The 18821-nt window shown below is 42.4% G+C and overlaps 1 protein-coding gene across 1 annotated transcript in view; it reads left to right on the top strand.

The window, feature by feature from the left end:
• Positions 1-125: 125 nt before the first annotated feature.
• DCDC2C (doublecortin domain containing 2C) overlaps positions 126-18821 on the top strand; it is a gene marked incomplete at both ends in the record, with an annotated part of 87482 nt that continues 68786 nt past the window's right edge. Inside the window, 2 exons of the mRNA XM_080813701.1 lie at positions 126-412; positions 18056-18107. Coding sequence (XP_080669827.1) covers positions 126-412; positions 18056-18107 — 339 coding nt within the window. The remainder of the gene's footprint in view (positions 413-18055; positions 18108-18821) is intronic.

The raw sequence follows: 18821 nt of genomic DNA, 5'->3' as shown, positions 1-18821 counted from the left end.
AATGGCCGGCGGGCGTCAGCGCGCGCAGGGAGTCGCGGTCGCATCACGGTCCCGCGCCCACGCCCCGGCTGCGCCCCGGCTCGAGTGCGGCGAGCGGCGTCCGGGGGCCCTGGGGCGGCGTGGCCATGGGCACGCGCGGGCCGCACGTGCTGGTGGACACCACGCCCGCCAAGACCATCCTGGTGTACCGCAACGGGGACGCGTTCTTCGCGGGCCGGAGGTTCGTGCTGCCGCGGCGCCCCGTGGCCACCTTCGAGGCGCTGCTGGACCAGCTGACCGAGCAGGTGGACGTGCCTTTCGGCGTGCGGCGCCTGTTCACGCCGACCTGCGGGCACCCGGTGCTCGAGCTGCAGGCGCTGCAGGCGGGCGGCAAGTACGTGGCGGCCGGCCGCGAGCCCTTCAGGAAGCTCGAGTGAGTGCGGCGTCCCCTCCCGCGCGGCCCGCTGCCCCCGAGGTGCGCCTCGAGCCTCGAGTGGCCGGCGCACCTGTCCCCCTCTGCCCTGTGCGGGGTGACCCGGAGAGCGCGGGAGCACAATGTTGCCCCTGTGGGCTGTGGCCGGGCGAGTGCGGGCGGCGCACCTGTCGTCCTCTGCTCCGTGACCGGCCAGCGCGAGCGACGAGGTGCACTGTCGCCCCTGCTCATGGGGACCAGGCCAGCGCAGAGCCGTGTTCTGTACCTGGTGACTCGCCCTGTGCGCTCAGCCCCCTCCTGCTGGTTGTGGGCCGGGCTGGTCCCCGCCCACCTGCCCCCCCCACCCCCAGGTGTGTTAGAGAGTGTCAGAAAGAGCCTGGAGAGGGGCACCTGGGTGGCTCAGGGGGTTAAAGCCTCTGCCCTAGGCTCAGGTCATGATCTCAGGGTCCTGGGATCGAGCCCCGCATTGGGCTCTCTGCTCAGTGGGGAGCCTGCTTCCTCCTCTCTCTCTGCCTGCTTCTCTGCCTATTTGTGATCTCTGTCTGTCAAATAAATAAATAAAATCTTAAAAAAAAAAGTTAATTCTTAAAAAAAAAGAAAAGAAAGAAAGGGCCTGGAGAAGAGGAATGGGCGGGCAGTGGCCCTGAGGGCAAGCCGGTCTGAAAAGCCTACCTTGGCTGCAAGATCTGCAGGTAGGAAGGGAGTTAGCCCTGCCGTGGAGAACTGGGGAAGCACGTTGGAAGGCAGGAGTCAGACAAGGGTCACCCTCTGCCTGGTTTGCCCACACCTGCTGTTCTGCCATGCCTGGCTGGGCATTCTCGGATGAACGCACTTGCTAAGGTGTGAAATGCCTGCGTCTCCAGCAGTGTCTCCTCTTAGACTGGGGCCTTGCAAGCATTGTGATCTCCAGAATCCTGGCCCATGAAGCAAGGCTGGCCCACAGCACAGACTGAATGTCTGCGGAGAGCAAAGAGACCCCCTCCCCAGTGTCTGCTGAGGTCAAGACAGCCCGAGGGAGAGATGTTACCTGTCCTGGGGAGATGCACTTGTGTGTGAAATCCTGATGGAAATGGATGGGCCGTATTCAACTTGTGAGTCATACTGGATGGCGTCCACTCAGAATGTCAGTTTGATGCTTTTTTGTTTAGCCCGACTCTGGTACCCCATCCCTTTGAGGTCTCACCGCATGTGGGGTTGTACAGCGCAGTTCTGTTCACACCCGCGCTTGTCTTCTCAGGAGTACTCTGGTGCTTCTTCAATTTCTCCAAGTTTTCTTAGTAACTGTCATCATACAAGTGTCCTCGAAACCCCAAATTCAAGCTTGCCGTTCTTCAACAAATAGCCGATGTTCACCCCTTCCCGTGGGGCAGAGTCGGGGTGCTGTAGAGGCTGTGAGAGCTTTACAGTGCATGTTTACGGGAGATAAGAAGCAAGTCACCACAGCAGAGGAAGGAGTCACTACTATGAGAGATTCGGTTTCGGAGCAGGGCCTCTGAAAAGGCTTCTGTACCAAATGCAAGGGGGGAAGCTGTTTCTTACCCTTCACGATTTCCTGACCTGTGACAGGATCACCCATTTCTTGTGTCTGTCTTTAAAAGGCACAGTGCCTGTGTTGACACTGTTGCTCACTCATTTCTTTTATGGTGAAATGCACTGTATATACAGCAGTGTATGCAATATTCTATGTAGAGTTTAAGCAAAACCCCGTATAAGCCACACTCCGGATCAAGAGGGAACACGGCCGGTATTTGAAAACCTGCCACTTCCATCCCCAACCTTTTCCCACGGGTGACCACCGCTCTTCTGGCTTTTGTGTCATCTTTCCATGATAATCGATCCTCAAAGGACAGATTTTTCAATGCTCTCATGTTCGTGTACTTTTGGTTTTCTGTTGGTTGCTTTTCCACACGATAATAGGTCGTGAGTTTCATCCATGTCAATCGTGTGTGGCTGGAGGACACTGACCTCTGTGGCCATGTGCTCTTTCATGGACCAAAATGTCAGTTTACTTCTCCGATCTGTTGATGGCTGATTTGGGTTGTTCTAAATTTTATGCTGAAATAAACGACAACACCGTTGTAAACGTTCTTTTGCTTGTCTGCTAGTGCGTATGGGTAAGACTCTCTCTAGGAGGGCGCATTAGTTACCTACTGCCATATAACCCAATCACCCCAAGCTTTTTGGCCTAAAACAGCTTTATTTTCTCAAAGTTTCTGGGATCAGGAATTCAAGAGCAGCTTAGCTGAGTGATTCTGGCTCTGAGACTCTCGTGAGGTGGCCATCAGCATGCTGGCTACTGTCGTCTGAAGGCCTAACTGGGGTGGGTGCTTCCAGGCTCACTCCCAAGGCCGAGTCAGGAAGCGTCACCCCTGCAGTCTCCATAGGTGACTTAGCAGCTGGCTCTCCCCAGCACCAGGGATCTGGGAGGGAGCCCGGCTGACACTCCTGCTGGTTTTCTGTCATGCTCTTTTCTCTGTCTATCTGCCTAGTTATCTTTGTGTGCTGGACATTACCCTCAAAACTTATTTGCAGAAATAATTTGAGGCCTAGGGGGATAATGTCTTTTGCCAAAGTTGATTTTTTGTGTGTTTTGGCCAGACACCTGTCATCAACCGTTCATGATCACCTTAATACAATTTCAGAATATGTGATAATTTGGGCCACCCAGATGGCTTGAAGACTGGATGGACCCCATTGGGGTCCCAGTTCACAAATATGGATAGTTCACAAGGAGCCCCATTGCTGGTGTGCCCTGAGCCAAGTACTTCTGCCTGCTGGCCACAGAGCCCGTCAAAGACATGGTTCAACCTCTCAGCCGTCTGTCTGTGGGCAGTAAGCCCTGGGCTGCAGTGGCCCCAGATAGTGGGCTCACATATTTGGATTTTCTTTATTTCCTGGACCTTGGCCTGGTAATTCCTCATTATTTTGTTAGATGTCTTATGTTTTGAGAAAATGTTGTCATTTTGTCTGATTTTACTAGTTTTTAGGAGACAGGTTGATCAGAGTTACTTCGTCCATTGTCCCCAGGGATGGAAGTCTTCTCTCCCTCGTTCTTCACGTATATTTTTATAGATGGATGACTCTGTTTGAGGGACAGGGTCCTTCAGTCCACAGAAGCTGTTTTTCCTTTTCCTTTCTTTATTTGGGGAAGATTTTATTTTTTTATTTATTTGAGAGATAGAGTGGTAGAGAGAGAAAACAAGCTGGGGGAGGGGTAGAGGGGGAGAGAGGATCCCAAGCATACTTTCTGCTGCGTGCAGAGCCCAACATGGGGCTCGATCTCATGACCCTGAGATCCTAATCTAAGCAGAAACCAAGAATTGCACACTTAACTGACTGCACCTCCCGGGGGCCCTGGAAGGTGTTTTTCTATTGTCTTTAAACTTCGAGGTTGCTGATGAGAAATCAGTTATCACAATTTACTTATTTGAAAGTAATATTTTATCTTTTCTGGCTATTTAGAATGTATTTTCTTTAACTTCAGTGTACTGTGGGGTAAGCGATTTGTCCAAGTAGCAGATTGATTGAACTCTCTGGAGTCTGTGTGGTAACTTTCAACAGCCATTGTCTTCGGAGGATGCCTCTGTCTTACACTTTCTATGTTTTCTCCCTTGGAGTTGACGTGGGTTGGCCTGTCTCACTGACGCAGACCTCGGGGAGTCCTCCTCTCTCTCCTGGATGTCTCTCTTTTATCTTTGGGCTTTAGGTACTTGGTTCACATCAATCTTTTGGCTAATTTTTCTGCTGTATATAAGATGCTGTCAAACCAATTCACTGAGTTTTAACTTTAAACTATTTAATTTTTCATTTCTAAAAATTCTCCCTTGCTCTTTTCCAAATCACGTGTGTCATTCTTTAGACTTTCTTGGTCCTGCATGTCCTTTCACACTTGCTTTTACTGAAATATTGTCCTTGTGCATCTGAGATGCCCGTGTTGGAAACCTGTTTCTATTTCTTGTTATTTTAGTTGTTTTTTTCTCAGTTGAGAGTAATTTCCTTGTTGTTTTGCTTTTGACTGTAAGTGACTCCTTTTATGTGGATGTTAGTTGAGGAAATTCCTCCAGGGCTGAGATAAAGGTGAGACTCTTCAGAGAGGGCTGCTGAGCTCATCTTCTGAGGCTGCTCGCCCAAAGACACTCGGGATCCAGGTAGTAACGTGGGACTTGGGAACCCAGTCAGATAGTGTAATTTTGTGAGCAAGCTGGCTTGTGATCTGAATTCTTAATTGCATCTGCAAAGATGCAAATTAAACATCCTGTTGTTTTTGAAGGAAAATCTTAATCCATTGACATCTGAATTGCCAAGAGGAATTGAATTAATGCCCTGACATTTTGAGTTAAGTTCGTGACAGTGCTAATCCTGCTAAATCCTGTTTGTTACAGTGAGCCTCACTGACAAGAACATGTTCCTTTATAGATGTCCGATTTTGTGATGATTGTTTTCAGGCTTGGTTATATGCTATATCATGATATATATATCACTGTAACCTGCTGCAAATGGAATTATTGTGTCCTCCCGAAATTCCTACCTTGAAACCTAATCCCCAGTGTGTGTGTTAGGAGGTGGGGCTTTTGGGAAGTGAACCAGTCATGAATGGGATTAATGTCCTTGTAAAAGGGACTGGAAAGCGTGATGCCCTTGCTGCCATGTGAGGACACAGGAGAAGGCAGCCATCCATGGACCAGGATGAGGGCCATCGCCACAACCCAGGCACACAGGCCTCTCATCTCAGACTCCCAGCCCCTAGAACTGTGAGACGCAAATGGCTGTTGTTGACTCCACTCTGTCTGGGTGTCTTTGCTACCTTCACTCCAGTGGACTTAGACACTCCGTATACTGAATTCTGATTTCCTACAGAATCCAGTGTTCAGGTAGGAGAATATGTTGCTACTAAAATTGACGTTAAAATCCTTTTCAGTGTATGTATAATGAAAAGTATTTAACCCCCCCCCCCTCAAACATTTCCTTGTAAAATCAGTGTGTGTTTCACGTATGAGCTGATGAGGAAGGAAGCCTGGAAGCATGGGCCAACATGCCCAAACGTGCTTGGTACGTGCTTCTCTTTCCTCTGTCCTGTGGGTCGAGGAGTTTTCTAATAGACCCTGTTAGACCCTTGATTTGGTGGGGAGACTGTCATAGTTTATTTGAAATGTTTTGGACACTTGGTCAAAAAACTGACACTTGCAGATGTTTCTCTTCCCAAATCTCTTCAGGTCTGTTAGTGTTTTCCATGAGGGAGGCAGCGTGATCCTGTTCACTGGTGGGGGTGGGGAGTGGGGAGGATCAGGGCATTCCCAGGTGTCCTCGAGACTCTGGAATCATCTGTGTACCTTCAGTGATGTACATAGATGGGTGCTCTTTGCTTGTGAAGTTCATCATGGAGAGACATTTAAATTTCATTTTCTTCACTACTTTTTAGATCAATGAAGTATGAAATCAGAATCCAGACTTAGGTGAATAAAGCTCTGACAAATCTTTTCGCTTGATTTCTGCTTGTGTCAGTAAGCTAGCACTTGTTGGAATGTATATTCTGTAATTACTGAGCCATTGGGCAGTTAAAGTTAATTTTCTCTAGCAAATAATCTTCTAATTGTGCCACCAGCAAATGAACTTTGCAGTGAAACCTAATGATGTGTTAGCCATCCTGGGGCTCTTCTCATAATAATGGCTGCAAAATGGTGCATTGAAAAGACAAACACCATCAAGTCTGTATAGAATCCGATCATTATTCAAACCCTACATTTTCTGGGATGAATTAATTTGAGATAAGGAACATAGGTTTTTCTTCTATAAAACAAAATATTATAGGCTAGTAATTACTTTTCAAAAAAAATGTCCAGTAAAACCTAGAATTCACGATTTCTTTTGTGGGGAAAACTATATTCACAAAAGAACATAAATCAAGGCATGGTGTGTGTGTGCCCACGATTGGGGGAAACCCCAGAGAATTTGAATTATACCAGGAATTTTTCCTGTTTGCCTTATTATCAAATCAAATGTAATGTTTGATTATGATATGAAAGAGCTTTAAATCACACTATCATAGTTCGCCTGCACACAACCATTACTTCCGTCTCCTTGCCACTCATTTGTATCCTGAGGATCGTGGGTATCAGGAAAAGGAGGCAGTGGAACCAGATAACAGGAGTGTGGTCTCAGGGACAGGAGCCCTGGGTTGCGTTGAATCTTGGCTTTTCCTATGTCAGTAGCATTTAGCCAATTACATGACCTTGCTGAAGATCCATGTCCTCATCAAAATGGGGTGAGTTCATAGCCAACGTGGTGCTGTGGAATTTCATGCACGCAGTACTTTAAAATGCTTGAAATGCTTTAAAATGGCTTAATTCAAATGGGCAGTTTCTTCCTTTCCTTTGTTCTCTGGAAGCAGCACTGAGTGACTTTGCACATTAATGTCCAGTTTCTGCTCAAATGCCTGCTCCCTCTTCCACCCCCAAGGAAACCCACACCTTACAAAGCCCTTCTCCAAACAGTGGCCTAAAGACTCCAGTTCACTGCTTCTCTGAGGAATTAGTTGTTCTCTCTCTGTTGTATTTGTGGGTTTTTTGGAGTGAAACATTGAAATGATAAGCAGCATTTTGTGTTTTTTGGTAGGATCTTTTTATTCCTTAATTTTTCTTTTTTCCCCCCTATGTTTGCTTGCTCACTTTTTCTTTCTTAATTAATTAATTAACATATAATATATTATTTGCCCCAGGGATACAGGTCTGTGAATAATGAGTCTTACATTTCACAGTACATTTCACCATCCCCCAGCCACCCTATCCCCCCACCTCCAGCAAACCTCAGTTTGTTTTGTGAGATTAAGAGTCTCTTATGGTTTGTCTCCCTCCTGAACCAATTTTTTCCTTCCCTACCCCACATGGACCCCTCCCAGTCTCTCAAATTCCTCATATCAGAGAGATTATATGACAATTGTTTTTCTCTGATTGACTTGTTTCACTCAGCATAATACCCTCTAGTTCCACCACATTGTTGCAAATGGCAAGGTTTCGTTTCTTTTGATGGCTGCATAGTATTCCACTGTATATAAATATATACCACTCTTCTTTTTTTTACGTTTTTTAAAAAAAATTTATTTTTTAAATTTCTTTTCAGTGTTCCAAGATTCATTGTTTATGCACCACACCCAGTGCTCCCTGTAATCTGTGCCCTCCTTAATACCCACCACCAGGCTCCTCCACCCCCCACCCCCTTCCCTCCAAACCCTCAGATTGTTTTTCAGAGTTCACAGTCTCTCATGGTTCATCTCCCCCCTCTGATTTCCCCCAACTCCCTTCTCCTCTCCATCTCCCCATGTTCTCCATGTTATTCCTTATGCTCCACAAATAAGTGAAACCATATGATAATGGACTCTCTCTGCTTGACTTATTTCACTCAGCACAATCTCCTCCAGTCCCATCCATGTTGATACAAAAGTTGGGTATTCATCCTTTCTGTTGAGGCATAATACTTCATAGTATATATGGTATACTATGTATACATAGTATATATATATATATATGGGCCACATCTTCCTTATCCATTTCTCCGTTGAAGGGCATCTTGGCCATTGCTGCTATGAACACTGTTATGAACAGATGGACCTTCTTTTCATTACATCTGTATCTTTGGGGTAAATACCCAGTAGTGCAGTTGCAGGGTCATACAGCGGCTCTATTTTTAATTTCTTAAGGAATCTCTGCACTGTTTTCCAAAGTGGCTGCACCAACTTGCTTTCCCACCAACAGTGTAGGAGGGTTCCCCTTTCTCCACATCCTCTCCAACACTTGTTGTTTACTGTCTTGTTAATTTTGGCCACTTTAACTGGTGTAAGGTGGTATCTCAATGTGGTTTTGATTTGAAACTCCTTGAAGGCTAATGATGATGAACATTTTTTCATGTGTTTATTAGCCATTTGTATGTCTTATTTGGAGAAGTGTCTGTTCATGTCTTCTGCCCATTTTTTGACATGATTATCTGTTTTGTGTGTGTTGAGTTTGAGGAGTTCTTTATAGATCCTGGATTTCAGCCCTTTGTCTGTATTGTCATTTGTGAATATCTTCTCCCATTCTGTGGGTTGCCTCTTTGTTTTGTTGACTGTTTCCTTTGCTGTGCAGAAGATTTTGATCTTGATGAAGTCCCCAAAATTCATTTTCACTTTTGTTTCCTTTGCCTTTGGAGACTATCTTGAAAAAAGTTGCTGTGGCCGATGTAGAAGAGTTACTGACTATGTTCTCCTTTAGGATTCTGATGGATTCATGCCTCACGTTGAGGTCTTTTATCCATTTCAAGTTTATCTTTGTGTATGGTGTAAAAGAATGGTCGAGTTTCATTCTTCTGCACATAGCTGTCAACAAATTAAGCCAACTCCACACACAAGAAGGGAAATAATCAAGATTAGAGCAGAGATCAATGAAATAGAAACCAGAGATACAGTAGAATGCATCAATGAAACCAGAAACTGGTTTTTTGAAAGAATCAATAAGATTGATAAACCATTGGCCAAACTAATCCAAAAGAAAAGAGAGAAGACCCAAATTAATAAAATTATGAATGAAAAGGGAGAGATCACAGCTAACACCAAGGAAATAGAAACAATCATCAGAAATTATTATCAACAGTTATATGCCAAAAAGTTCAGCAACCTAGATGAAATGGATGCATTCCTGGAAAACCATAAACTTCCAAAACTGAATCAGGAAGGAATTGACAATCTGAATAGACCTATATCTAGTAATGAGATTGAAGCAGTGATCAAAAACCTTCCAAAAAACAAGAGCCCAGGACCTGACGGATTCCCTGGGGAATTCTACCAAACTTTCAAAGAAGAAATAATACCTATTCTCCTGAAGCTGCTTCAAAAAATTGAGGCAGAAGGAAAACTTCCAGACTCTTTTTATGAAGCCGGCATTACCCTGATCCCCAAACCAGGCAAAGACCCCACCAAAAAGGAGAATTTCAGGACAATATCCCTGATGAATGTGGATGCTAAGATTCTCAACAAGATCCCAAGTAATAGGATCCAACAGTACATAAAAAAGATTATCCACCATGACCAGGTGGGATTTATCCCTGGGCTCCAAGGGTGGTTCGACATTCGCAAATCAATCAATGTGGTAGAACAAATCAATAAAAGAAGAGAGAAGAACCACTTGGTCCTCTCAACTGATGCAGAAAAAGCATTTGACAAAATCCAGCATCCGTTCCTGTCTAAAATGCTTCAAAGTATAGGGATAGAGGGGACATTCCACAACTTCATAAAATCTATCTATGAAAAACCCACAGTGATTACCATCCTCAATGGGAAAAAGCTGACAGCCTTCCCTTTGAGATCTGGAACATGACAAAGATGCCCACTCTCACCACCGTTGTTCAACATAGTATTAGAAGTCCTAGCAACAGCAATCAGACAACAAAGAGAAATAAAAGGTATCCAAATTGGCAATGAAGAAGTCAAACTCTCTCTCTTCGCAGATGACATGATACTTTATATAGAAAACCCAAAAGACTCCACCCCCAAACTACTAGAACTCATTCAGCAATTCAGTAACGTGGCAGGATACAAAATCAATGTACAGAAATCAGTTGCTTTCTTATACACTAACAATGAAAATACAGAAAGGGAAATTAGAGAATCAATTCCATTTACTACAGCACCAAGAACCATAAAATACCTGGAAATAAACCTAACCAAAGAGGTAAAGGATCTGTACTTGAGGAACTACAGAACACTCATGAAAGAAACTGAAGACAGGAAAAAGTGGGAAAGCATTCCATGCTCATGGATTGGAAGAATAAACATTGTTAAAATGTCTATACTGCCTAGAGCAATCTATACTCTCAATGCCATTCCAATCAAAACTCCACCAGCATTTTTCAAAGAGCTAACAGTCCTAAAATTTGTATGTAATGAGAAGAGACCCTGAATTGCTAAGGAAATGTTGAAAAAGAAAAACAAAACTGGGGGCATCACGTTGCCTGTTTTCAAGCTTTACTACAATGCTGTGATCACCAAGACAGGATGGTACTGGCATAAAAACAGACACATAGACCAGTGGAGCAGAGTAGAGAGCCCAGACATGGACCCTCAACTCTATGGTCAAATAATCTTCAACAAAGCAGGAAAAAATTTACAGTGGAAAAAAGACAGTCTCTTCAATATATGGTGCATTTTGAGTCTATTTTTATGTGTGGTGTAAGGAAATAGTCCAGTTTCATTCTTCTGCCTGTGGCTGTTCAATTTTCCCAATACCATTCATTGAAGAGACTGTCTTTTTTCCATTGGACATTCTTTCCTGTTTTGTCAAGGACTAGTTGACCCTAGAGTTAAGGGTCCATTTCTAGGCTCTTTATTCTGTTCCCTTGATCTATGTGTTTGTTTTTGTGCCAGTACCATATTGTCTTGATGATGACAGCTTTGTCATAGAGCTTGAAGCCCGGAATTGTGATGCCACCAACTTTGGTTTTCTTTTTAAACATTCCTCTGGGTATTTGGGATCTTTTCTGGTTCCATATAGATTTTAGGATTATTTGTTCCATTTATTTAAAAAAAGTTGACAGTATTTCGATACAGATTGCATGAAATGTGTAGATTGCTTTAGGTAGTGTAGATATTTTCACAACATTTTTTCTTCCAATACATGAGCATGGAACATTTTTCATTTCTTTCTGTCTTCCTCAATAGTACTTTATAGTTTTCTGAGTATACATTCTTTGCCTCTCTGGTTAGGTTTATTCCTAGGTATCTTATGGTTTTGGGTGCAACTGTAAATGGGATGGACTCCTTAATTTCTCTTTCTTCTGTCTTGCTGTTGGTGTATAGAAATGCAACTGATTTCTGTGCATTGATTTTATATCCTGATGCTTTACCAATCTCCTATATGAGTTCTAGCAGTTTTGGAGTGGAGTCTTTTGTGTTTTCCACATAAAGTATCATAGCTGCAAAGAGTGAGAGTTTGACTTCTTTGCCAATTTGGATGCCTTTTATTTCTTTTTGTTGTCTGATTGCTGAGGCTAGGAGTTCTAGTACTATGTTGAATAGCAGTGGTGATAGGGACAGTCCTGCCTTGTTCCTGACCTTAGGGGAAAAGCTCTCAGTTTTTCCCCATTGAGAATGATATTTGCTGTGGGTTTTTCATAGATGGTTTTGATGATATTGAGGTATGTATTCCCTATCCCTACACTGTGAAGAATTTTGATCAAGAAAGGATGCTGTATTTTGTCAAATGCTTTTTCAACATCTGTTGAGAGTATCCTATGATTCTTGTTCTTTGTTTTATTAATGTATTGTATCACATTGATTTGCAGATATTGAACCAAATTTGCAGTCCAGGAGTAAATCCCACTTGGTCATGGTGAATAGCCCTTTTAATGTACTGTTGGATCCTATTGGGTAGAATTTTGGTGAGAATTTTTGCATCCATGTTCATCAAGGATATCGGTCTGTAATTCTCCTTTTTGATGGGGTCTTTGTCTGGTTTTGGGATCAAGGTGATGCTGGCCATATAAAATGAGTTTGGGTTTTCCTTCCACTTCTATTTTTTGGAACAGTTTCAGGAGAATAAGTATTAATTCTTCTTTAAATGTGTGGTAGAATTCCCCTGGGAAGTCATCTGGCCCTGGGCTCTTGTTTGTTGGGAGACTTTTGACTGCTTCAATCTCCTTACTGGTTATAGGTCTATTCAGGTTCTCTCTTTCTTTCTGGCTCAGTTTTGGTGGTTTATATGTCTCTAGGAATGCACCCATTTCTTCCAGATTGTCAAATTTGCTGATGTATAGTTGCTCATAATGTGTTCTTATAATGGCTTGTATTTCTTTGGTGATGGTTGTGATCTCTCCCCTTTCATTCATGATTTTATTAATTTGGGTCCTTTCTCTCTTCTTTTTGAGAAGTCTGGCCAGGGGTTTATCAATCTTATTAATTCTTTCAAAGAACCAGCTCCTAGTTTTGTCGATCTGTTGTACTGTCCTTTTGGTTTGTATTTCATCGATTTCTGCTCTGATCTTTATTATTTCTCATCTCCTGCTGGGTTTAGGCTTTCTTTGCTGTTCTTTCTCCAGCTCCTTTAGGTGTAGAGTTGGTTGTGTATTTGAGACCTTTCTTGTTTCTTGAGAAAGACTTGTATTTGTATATATTTTCCTCTCAAGACCAGCTTTGCTCTGTCCCAAAGATTTCAAACAGTTGTGTTTTCATTTTCATTTGTTTCCATGATTTCATTTGTTTCCATGATTTTTATTATTTATTTATTTGACAGAGATCACAAGTAGGCAGAGAGGCAGGCAGAGAGAGAGGAAGGGAAGCAGGTTCCCCGCTGAGCAGAAAGCCCAATGCAGGGCTTGATTCCAGGACCCTGGGACCACGACATGAGACGAAGGCAGAGGCTTTAACCTACTGAGCCACCCAGGCACCCCTGCTTCCATGGTTTTTAAAAATTCTTCTTTTTAATTTCCTGGTTGACCCATTCATTCTTTAGTAGGATGCTTTTTAGCCTGCAGGTAATTTGAGTTCTTTCCAACTTTCCTCTTGTAATTGAGTTCTAGTTTCAGATCATTGTGGTCTGAAAATATGCAGGGAATGATCCCAGTCTTTTGGTACTAGTTGAGACCTGATTTGTGACCCAGGATGTGATCCATTCTGAAGAATGTTCCATGTGCACTAGAGAAGAATGTGTATTCTGTTGCTTTAGGATGGAATGTTCTGAAGATATCTGTGATGTCCATCTGGTCTAGTGTGTCATTTAAGGCCTTTATTTCCTTGTTAACCTTTTGCTTAGATGATCTGTCCATTTCAGTGATGGGGGTGTTAAAGTCCCCTGCTATTATTGTATTATTGTTGATGTGTTTCTTTGATTTTGTTATTAGTTGGTTTATATAATTGTCTGCTCCCATGTTAGTGGCATGGATTTTTAAAATTGTTAGGCAGTCTTGTTGGACAGACCCTTTAAGTATGATATGGTGTCCTTCCTCATCTCTTATCATAGTTTTTGGCTTAAAATCTAATTTGTCTGATATAAGGATTGCCACCCCAGCTTTCTTTTGATGTCCATAGCATGGTAAATTGTTTTCCACTCCCTCACTTTAAGTCTGCAGGTGTCTTTGGGTCTAAAATGAATTTCTTGCGACAGCATATTAATGGGTTTTGTTTTTTAATCCATTCTGACACCCTTTGTCTTTTGATTGGGGCATTTAGCCTATTTATATTTAGGGTAACTATTGAAAGATATGAATTTGGTGTTATTATATTTCCTGTAAGGTGACTATTACTGTATATTGTTTCTGTTCCTTTCTGGTTTGTTACTTTTAGGCTCTCTCTTTGCTTAGAGGACCTCTTTCAATATTTCCTGTAGGGATGGTTTGGCTTTTGCAAATTCTTTTAGTTTTTGTTCGTTCTGGAAGCTTTTTATCTGTCCTTCTATTTTCTTTTCTTTCTTTCTTTTTTTTTTTTTTTTAAGATTTTATTTATTTGACAGAGATCACAAGTAGGCAGAGAGGAAGGCAGAGAGAGAGAGAAAGGGAAGCAGGCTCCCCGTGGAGCAGAAAGCCTGATGCAGGGCTCGATCCCAGGAACCTGAGATCATGACCCAAGCCGAAGGCAGAGGCTTTAGCCCACTGAGCCACCCAGGTGCCCCTCTCCTTCTATTTTCAATGACAGCCTAGCTGGCTATAGTATTCTTGGTTACATGTTTTTCTAATTTAGTGCTCTGAATATATTATGCCAATCCTTTTTGGCCTGCCAGGTCTCTGTGGATAATTCTGCTGCCCATCTAATATTTCTACCATTGTATGTTACAGACTTCTTGTCCCGAGCTGCCTTCAGGATTTTTTTTTTTGTCACTAAGACTTGTAAGTTTTACTATTAGATGACGGGGTGTGGACCTATTCTTATTGATTTTGAGTGCCTCCTAGATTTTGATGCTTGTTCCCTTTGCCATATTAGGGAAATTCTCTACTATAATTTGTTTTGATAGACCTTCTGCCCCTCTCTCTCTTTCTTCTTTTTCTGGGATCCCAATTATTCTAATCTTGTTTCATATATGGTATCACTTATCTCTGAATATTCCCCTTGTGTTCCAGTAGTTGTTTGTCTCTCTTTTGCTCAGCTTCTTTGTTCTCAGTCATTTGGCCTTCTATATCACTAATTCTCTCTTCTGCCTCATTTATCCTAGCGGTAAGAGCCTCCATTTTTTATTGTACCTCATTAATACCTTTTTTAAAATTTCAGTTTTGTTAGATTTTAGTTCTTTTATTTCTCCAGAAAGGGATTTTATTTTTCCAGGAAGGGATTCTCTAATATCCCCCATGCTTTTTTCAAGCCTAGCTAGCACCTTGATTATCATCATTCCAAACTGTAGTTCTGACATATTACTATTGTCTGTATTGATTAGGTCCCTAGCCATTAGTACTGCCTCTTGTTCTTTTTTTTGAGGTGAATTTTCCTGCCTTGTCATTTTATGCAGATAAGAATAGATGAATAAAAGAACAAAATACTAAAAGGGTGGCAAAGACCCCAGAAAAATATATGCTAACCAAATCATAAGAGACCAGGTACTGGGGGAAGAAGAAAGAGGGGGAAAAAATATATATATATATATATATATATATATATATGACACTGTTGAATAGAATAAAGCTACACACTTGATTTTGGGTGTATTGTGGTCTCTTAGAAGGAACTACCTCCCAAAATTTTAAAGAAAGAAAAACTTATATATATACAAAAATAAGGATAAACACGATGAAGGGATGGAATATGACTGTAAAGATGAAAATTAAAAAAGATTCTAAAAAAGGAATTGATAAGATTAGAAGTTGGTTGAAAAAAGAAAAAAAAGGAGGAAAGATTGTGATCAGGCTGGAGACTAGAACAAAGCCATGCACTAGATTTAGGGTATATTTTGATCTATTAGAAGAAATTGTATCCCAAAATTTTAAAGAAAAAAAAAACCCTATATTATACAAAAAATAAGGTTAAATACAATGAAAGGATGAAGTTTGATTATAATAAGGAAAATTTTAAAAAAGATTTTAAAAAAGGTATTGATAAGATAAAATAGTTAAGAAACATTAAAATAGGAAACAGTAAAAATTAAAAAAAATAGAATTGAGAAAAATAAAATAAAAAAAAATTAACTTTGAAAGACTGAATTATCATGGGAAAAAAAGCCATGAATTCTATGTGTTGCTTTCTCCTAGCTCTGGAGTTCTGCTGTTCTCATTACAGTGAACTTGGTCTTGGCTGTACGTTCTTGCTGATCTTCTGGGGGAGGAGCCTGTGGCAGTGATTCTCAAATGTCTTTGCTAGAGGTGGAATTGCACCACCCTTGCCAGGGGCCAGGCTAAGTGATCTGCTTGGTTTCGCTCTTGGGAGCTTTTGTTCCCTGAATGTTTTCCCTACAGCTTTGGAGGACAGGAATGAAAATGGTGGCCTCCCAATCTCTGGCCCATAAGAGCTAAGAGCTCAAGTGCACACTCCTCAGTGCACCCTCAGAGAATAGGGGTTGATCCCTCCTATCTTCCTGGTCTCTGACCACACTCCGTGCTCACCTGGCCTGTGACTGAGCATTTCTATCTCTGGTGCATGGCCCTGTTTGGCGTCTCCAAACCCAGCAGGGTGGTCCTGCACTTCTCCTTCTGCAGGAGGAAGGTGAGTCTCCCCGGATCTGCCACTTGTGGTGTCCCTGCTTGAAGAGCAGTGGCCCGACTATGCCTCGGACAGTGGTTTCAGGTAGCCCTGAACTGAGTGCCCCACCCCCACCCCCACCCCCACCCTGCTCCATCTCCGCAGCCAGCTTCCATGCTCTGAGACCTGGAAGCAGTCCACACCAGACACATCTGGTCTTTTCATGACCCTGCAGGTGCTGAGACCATAATGTCCCCACGAGGGCTCCCTACCCTTCCCCCCCGACCCCTGCTTAGCCTCTGGAGCGAGGTCCTCCCGTGGAGCAGACTTCTAGAAGTTTCAATTTTATGCTCCGCTGTTCTGCTTGCCAGGAGCTGGCCCCTCTCCCCGCGGTCTCTCTTCCCATCACTTGGATTCACTTCTCTGCATGGCCTGCCTTCTGGAAAGTGGTCAAGTTTCTGTTCCTAGAATTGCTGCTCTTCTTCTCTTTGATCTCCTGTTGAGCCTGTAGGTGTTCAGAATGGTTTGTTAACTATCTGGCTGAACGCCCGGGACCTGATGGTATTTTAGTTTCCTACTCCTCTGCCGTCTTGCTTCCTCCACATCTGCCTTCGTTTTTCTGCATTTATTTTTACTCTTAAAAAAATGGTTTATTTTAGAGACAGATAGAGAGTATGAGTGGGAGGGGCAGAGTGAGAGAATCCAAAGCAGATTCTGTGCTGAGCATGGAGCTCTATGTGGGGCTTGATCCCATGACCCTGAAATCATGACCCAAGCCAGAACCAATTGTTGGATGCCCAAACAATGGTGTGACCCAGGTGCCCCATGCATTGATTTTTATTTTTTGTTTCCACTTAATTATGGATTAAGTTGTCTCATTCGGAGGTTAGTGTTCATCAAACATGGAATTTGAGGGGTTAAAACTGGAAGAAGAGCTCATACAAGGGCATGAGCAGAGGTGTTGAGCTAGAGTTCTGAGTGTGCCATGTTTAGTTTGGGTCACACAGTTTTCAAAGATGTGAATTGTCTAGGACATTTTATAACAAAAGGGAGTTTATGTAATAGTATTAAATTTTACTTTTATTGAAAAAAAGATATAGAAGGTTGATTGTTCAGAAGGACTGAGTTTTTAGTTGTTTGAATTTCCACATGAGAAAAGGGCCCTGGAGCAATGAGCCCTGCTCACCCTGGTGGGAAGTAGGTTGATGCTTGCCATAGTCCCCACTGTTCCCTAACAGTGCCCTGGGCAAGCATCGTCATTATTTGCCTGGCCTCTGTAAGCACCTGGCTTATGACTCTTGACTCAACTGAATACTTCGTAATTCCTTTTCCTTCCAGCTGCCAACTCTTTGTCAATCCTTCTCTGAATATTGCTAAAACTGTCAACAATGGCAACAATCTCAGATATATGATTTTTTAAATCAGGAAGATGAAAGGATAAAAAATTAAGGTGTTTATTATCATAAGAAAGTACTTGTTCTATTTTTGAGGCATATGGAGGGCTCTCTGAAAGTCCCCAGCTGTCGAAAGTTGTACTGGTGGGGCTCACATATGTGATATTCTGGTGTTCAGTTTTGGCAGAATGGGGATGGTGATGTAATTCTGTGTGATAGGAGGGGATGGTGCAGACGATGAGGTGCTAGATAAGGAGGGACTCTGCTCAGACTCTGGCCAGTTTCTGGAACTCTGGGTGAGCTCACTTCTGGGCTCTTTGGTGAGCTGGTAAATAAGGAGTTTGGAGTAGATGATTGATACTGTCCCTTTGGATTATAGGAGGGAAAGAGTGCCACTCAGGCAGTTTCCCATGGGCGTTGCCAATGGCAGCCAGTGTGGTATTGTCTTGCGATGACTTTGCCATTGACCTTGCCATTGAGTGTCCCTGTCTCACGTGCTGCTCTTTACATTAGTTGAAGTTGTTGTGGACTCGCTTATGAGAATGCCAAAAAGGAGTTCTCTCTGAAAAGACTCTGACCTTCCACCTCAACATTTACCTTCTAATTAGGTTTTTCTTTCCTCTTTTGCAGTTATATTCATATAGTTCCCAGAAAACCTGCAAAGATGAGAACGTTGAAGGAAGTAAGTGTTCACTGCTAATTACTAAAGATGGGATAAATTGGGTGATCCGGGAAAACTTTGAATGTCAGCACTGAATGATAATTGCTTTTACTAAATCGGCGGTTTGTAGGCAATGCCTATAGGAGCATGTTTCCCTTGAAGCCTGAATCCACTGTGCAAGCTTGTCATACTTGTCAAAGCACTTAAGTAACTAACATGATGGAAGTCAGTAAAAATACTCTAAGACCATGGCTAGGAAGATCGTCATCTTCGAGACACACTGTGCAATTATTTGTTGAAATATTTCACTTGTGTTTTGTTTTTGAGGATTTGAACAGATGGGTGTCAAGAAAAGCTATTTTAAGTTATATAACATTGAAGCTAATTATAATGCTAAATTTAAAGATTTGCCCCAAGTTCTTAACATTTTTGCGCTTGACAAACATTTGAAAGGTCTAGAGGGTCGAGCCTTCCATCACTCTTTTCACATCACCTGACTCTTAGCAAAAAATAAATAAATAAATAAATAAATGCATTTAATACATATAAAAGAAATCCACATTTTAAAATAAGCAACAGAAACTGCTAGGTTTTAAATAAGATATCCTGTAGCTATTTAGGTGGTAACATGATTTTTACTTTAAAAAAAAAAAAACCGGACTTGTTGTTTTGTTGGGTATTTCAAAGGTGAGATGTTTGAGAGTATTTACTCCCTTAAGTGGTAGTTTTGGTATT

The sequence above is a fragment of the Martes martes genome (assembly GCF_963455335.1).
Source record: "Martes martes genome assembly, chromosome: 9".
Classification (NCBI taxonomy): Eukaryota; Metazoa; Chordata; class Mammalia; order Carnivora; family Mustelidae; genus Martes; species Martes martes.
The sequence above is the reverse complement of the archived record's forward strand: the minus strand, read 5'-3'. Positions and strand labels throughout refer to the sequence as shown.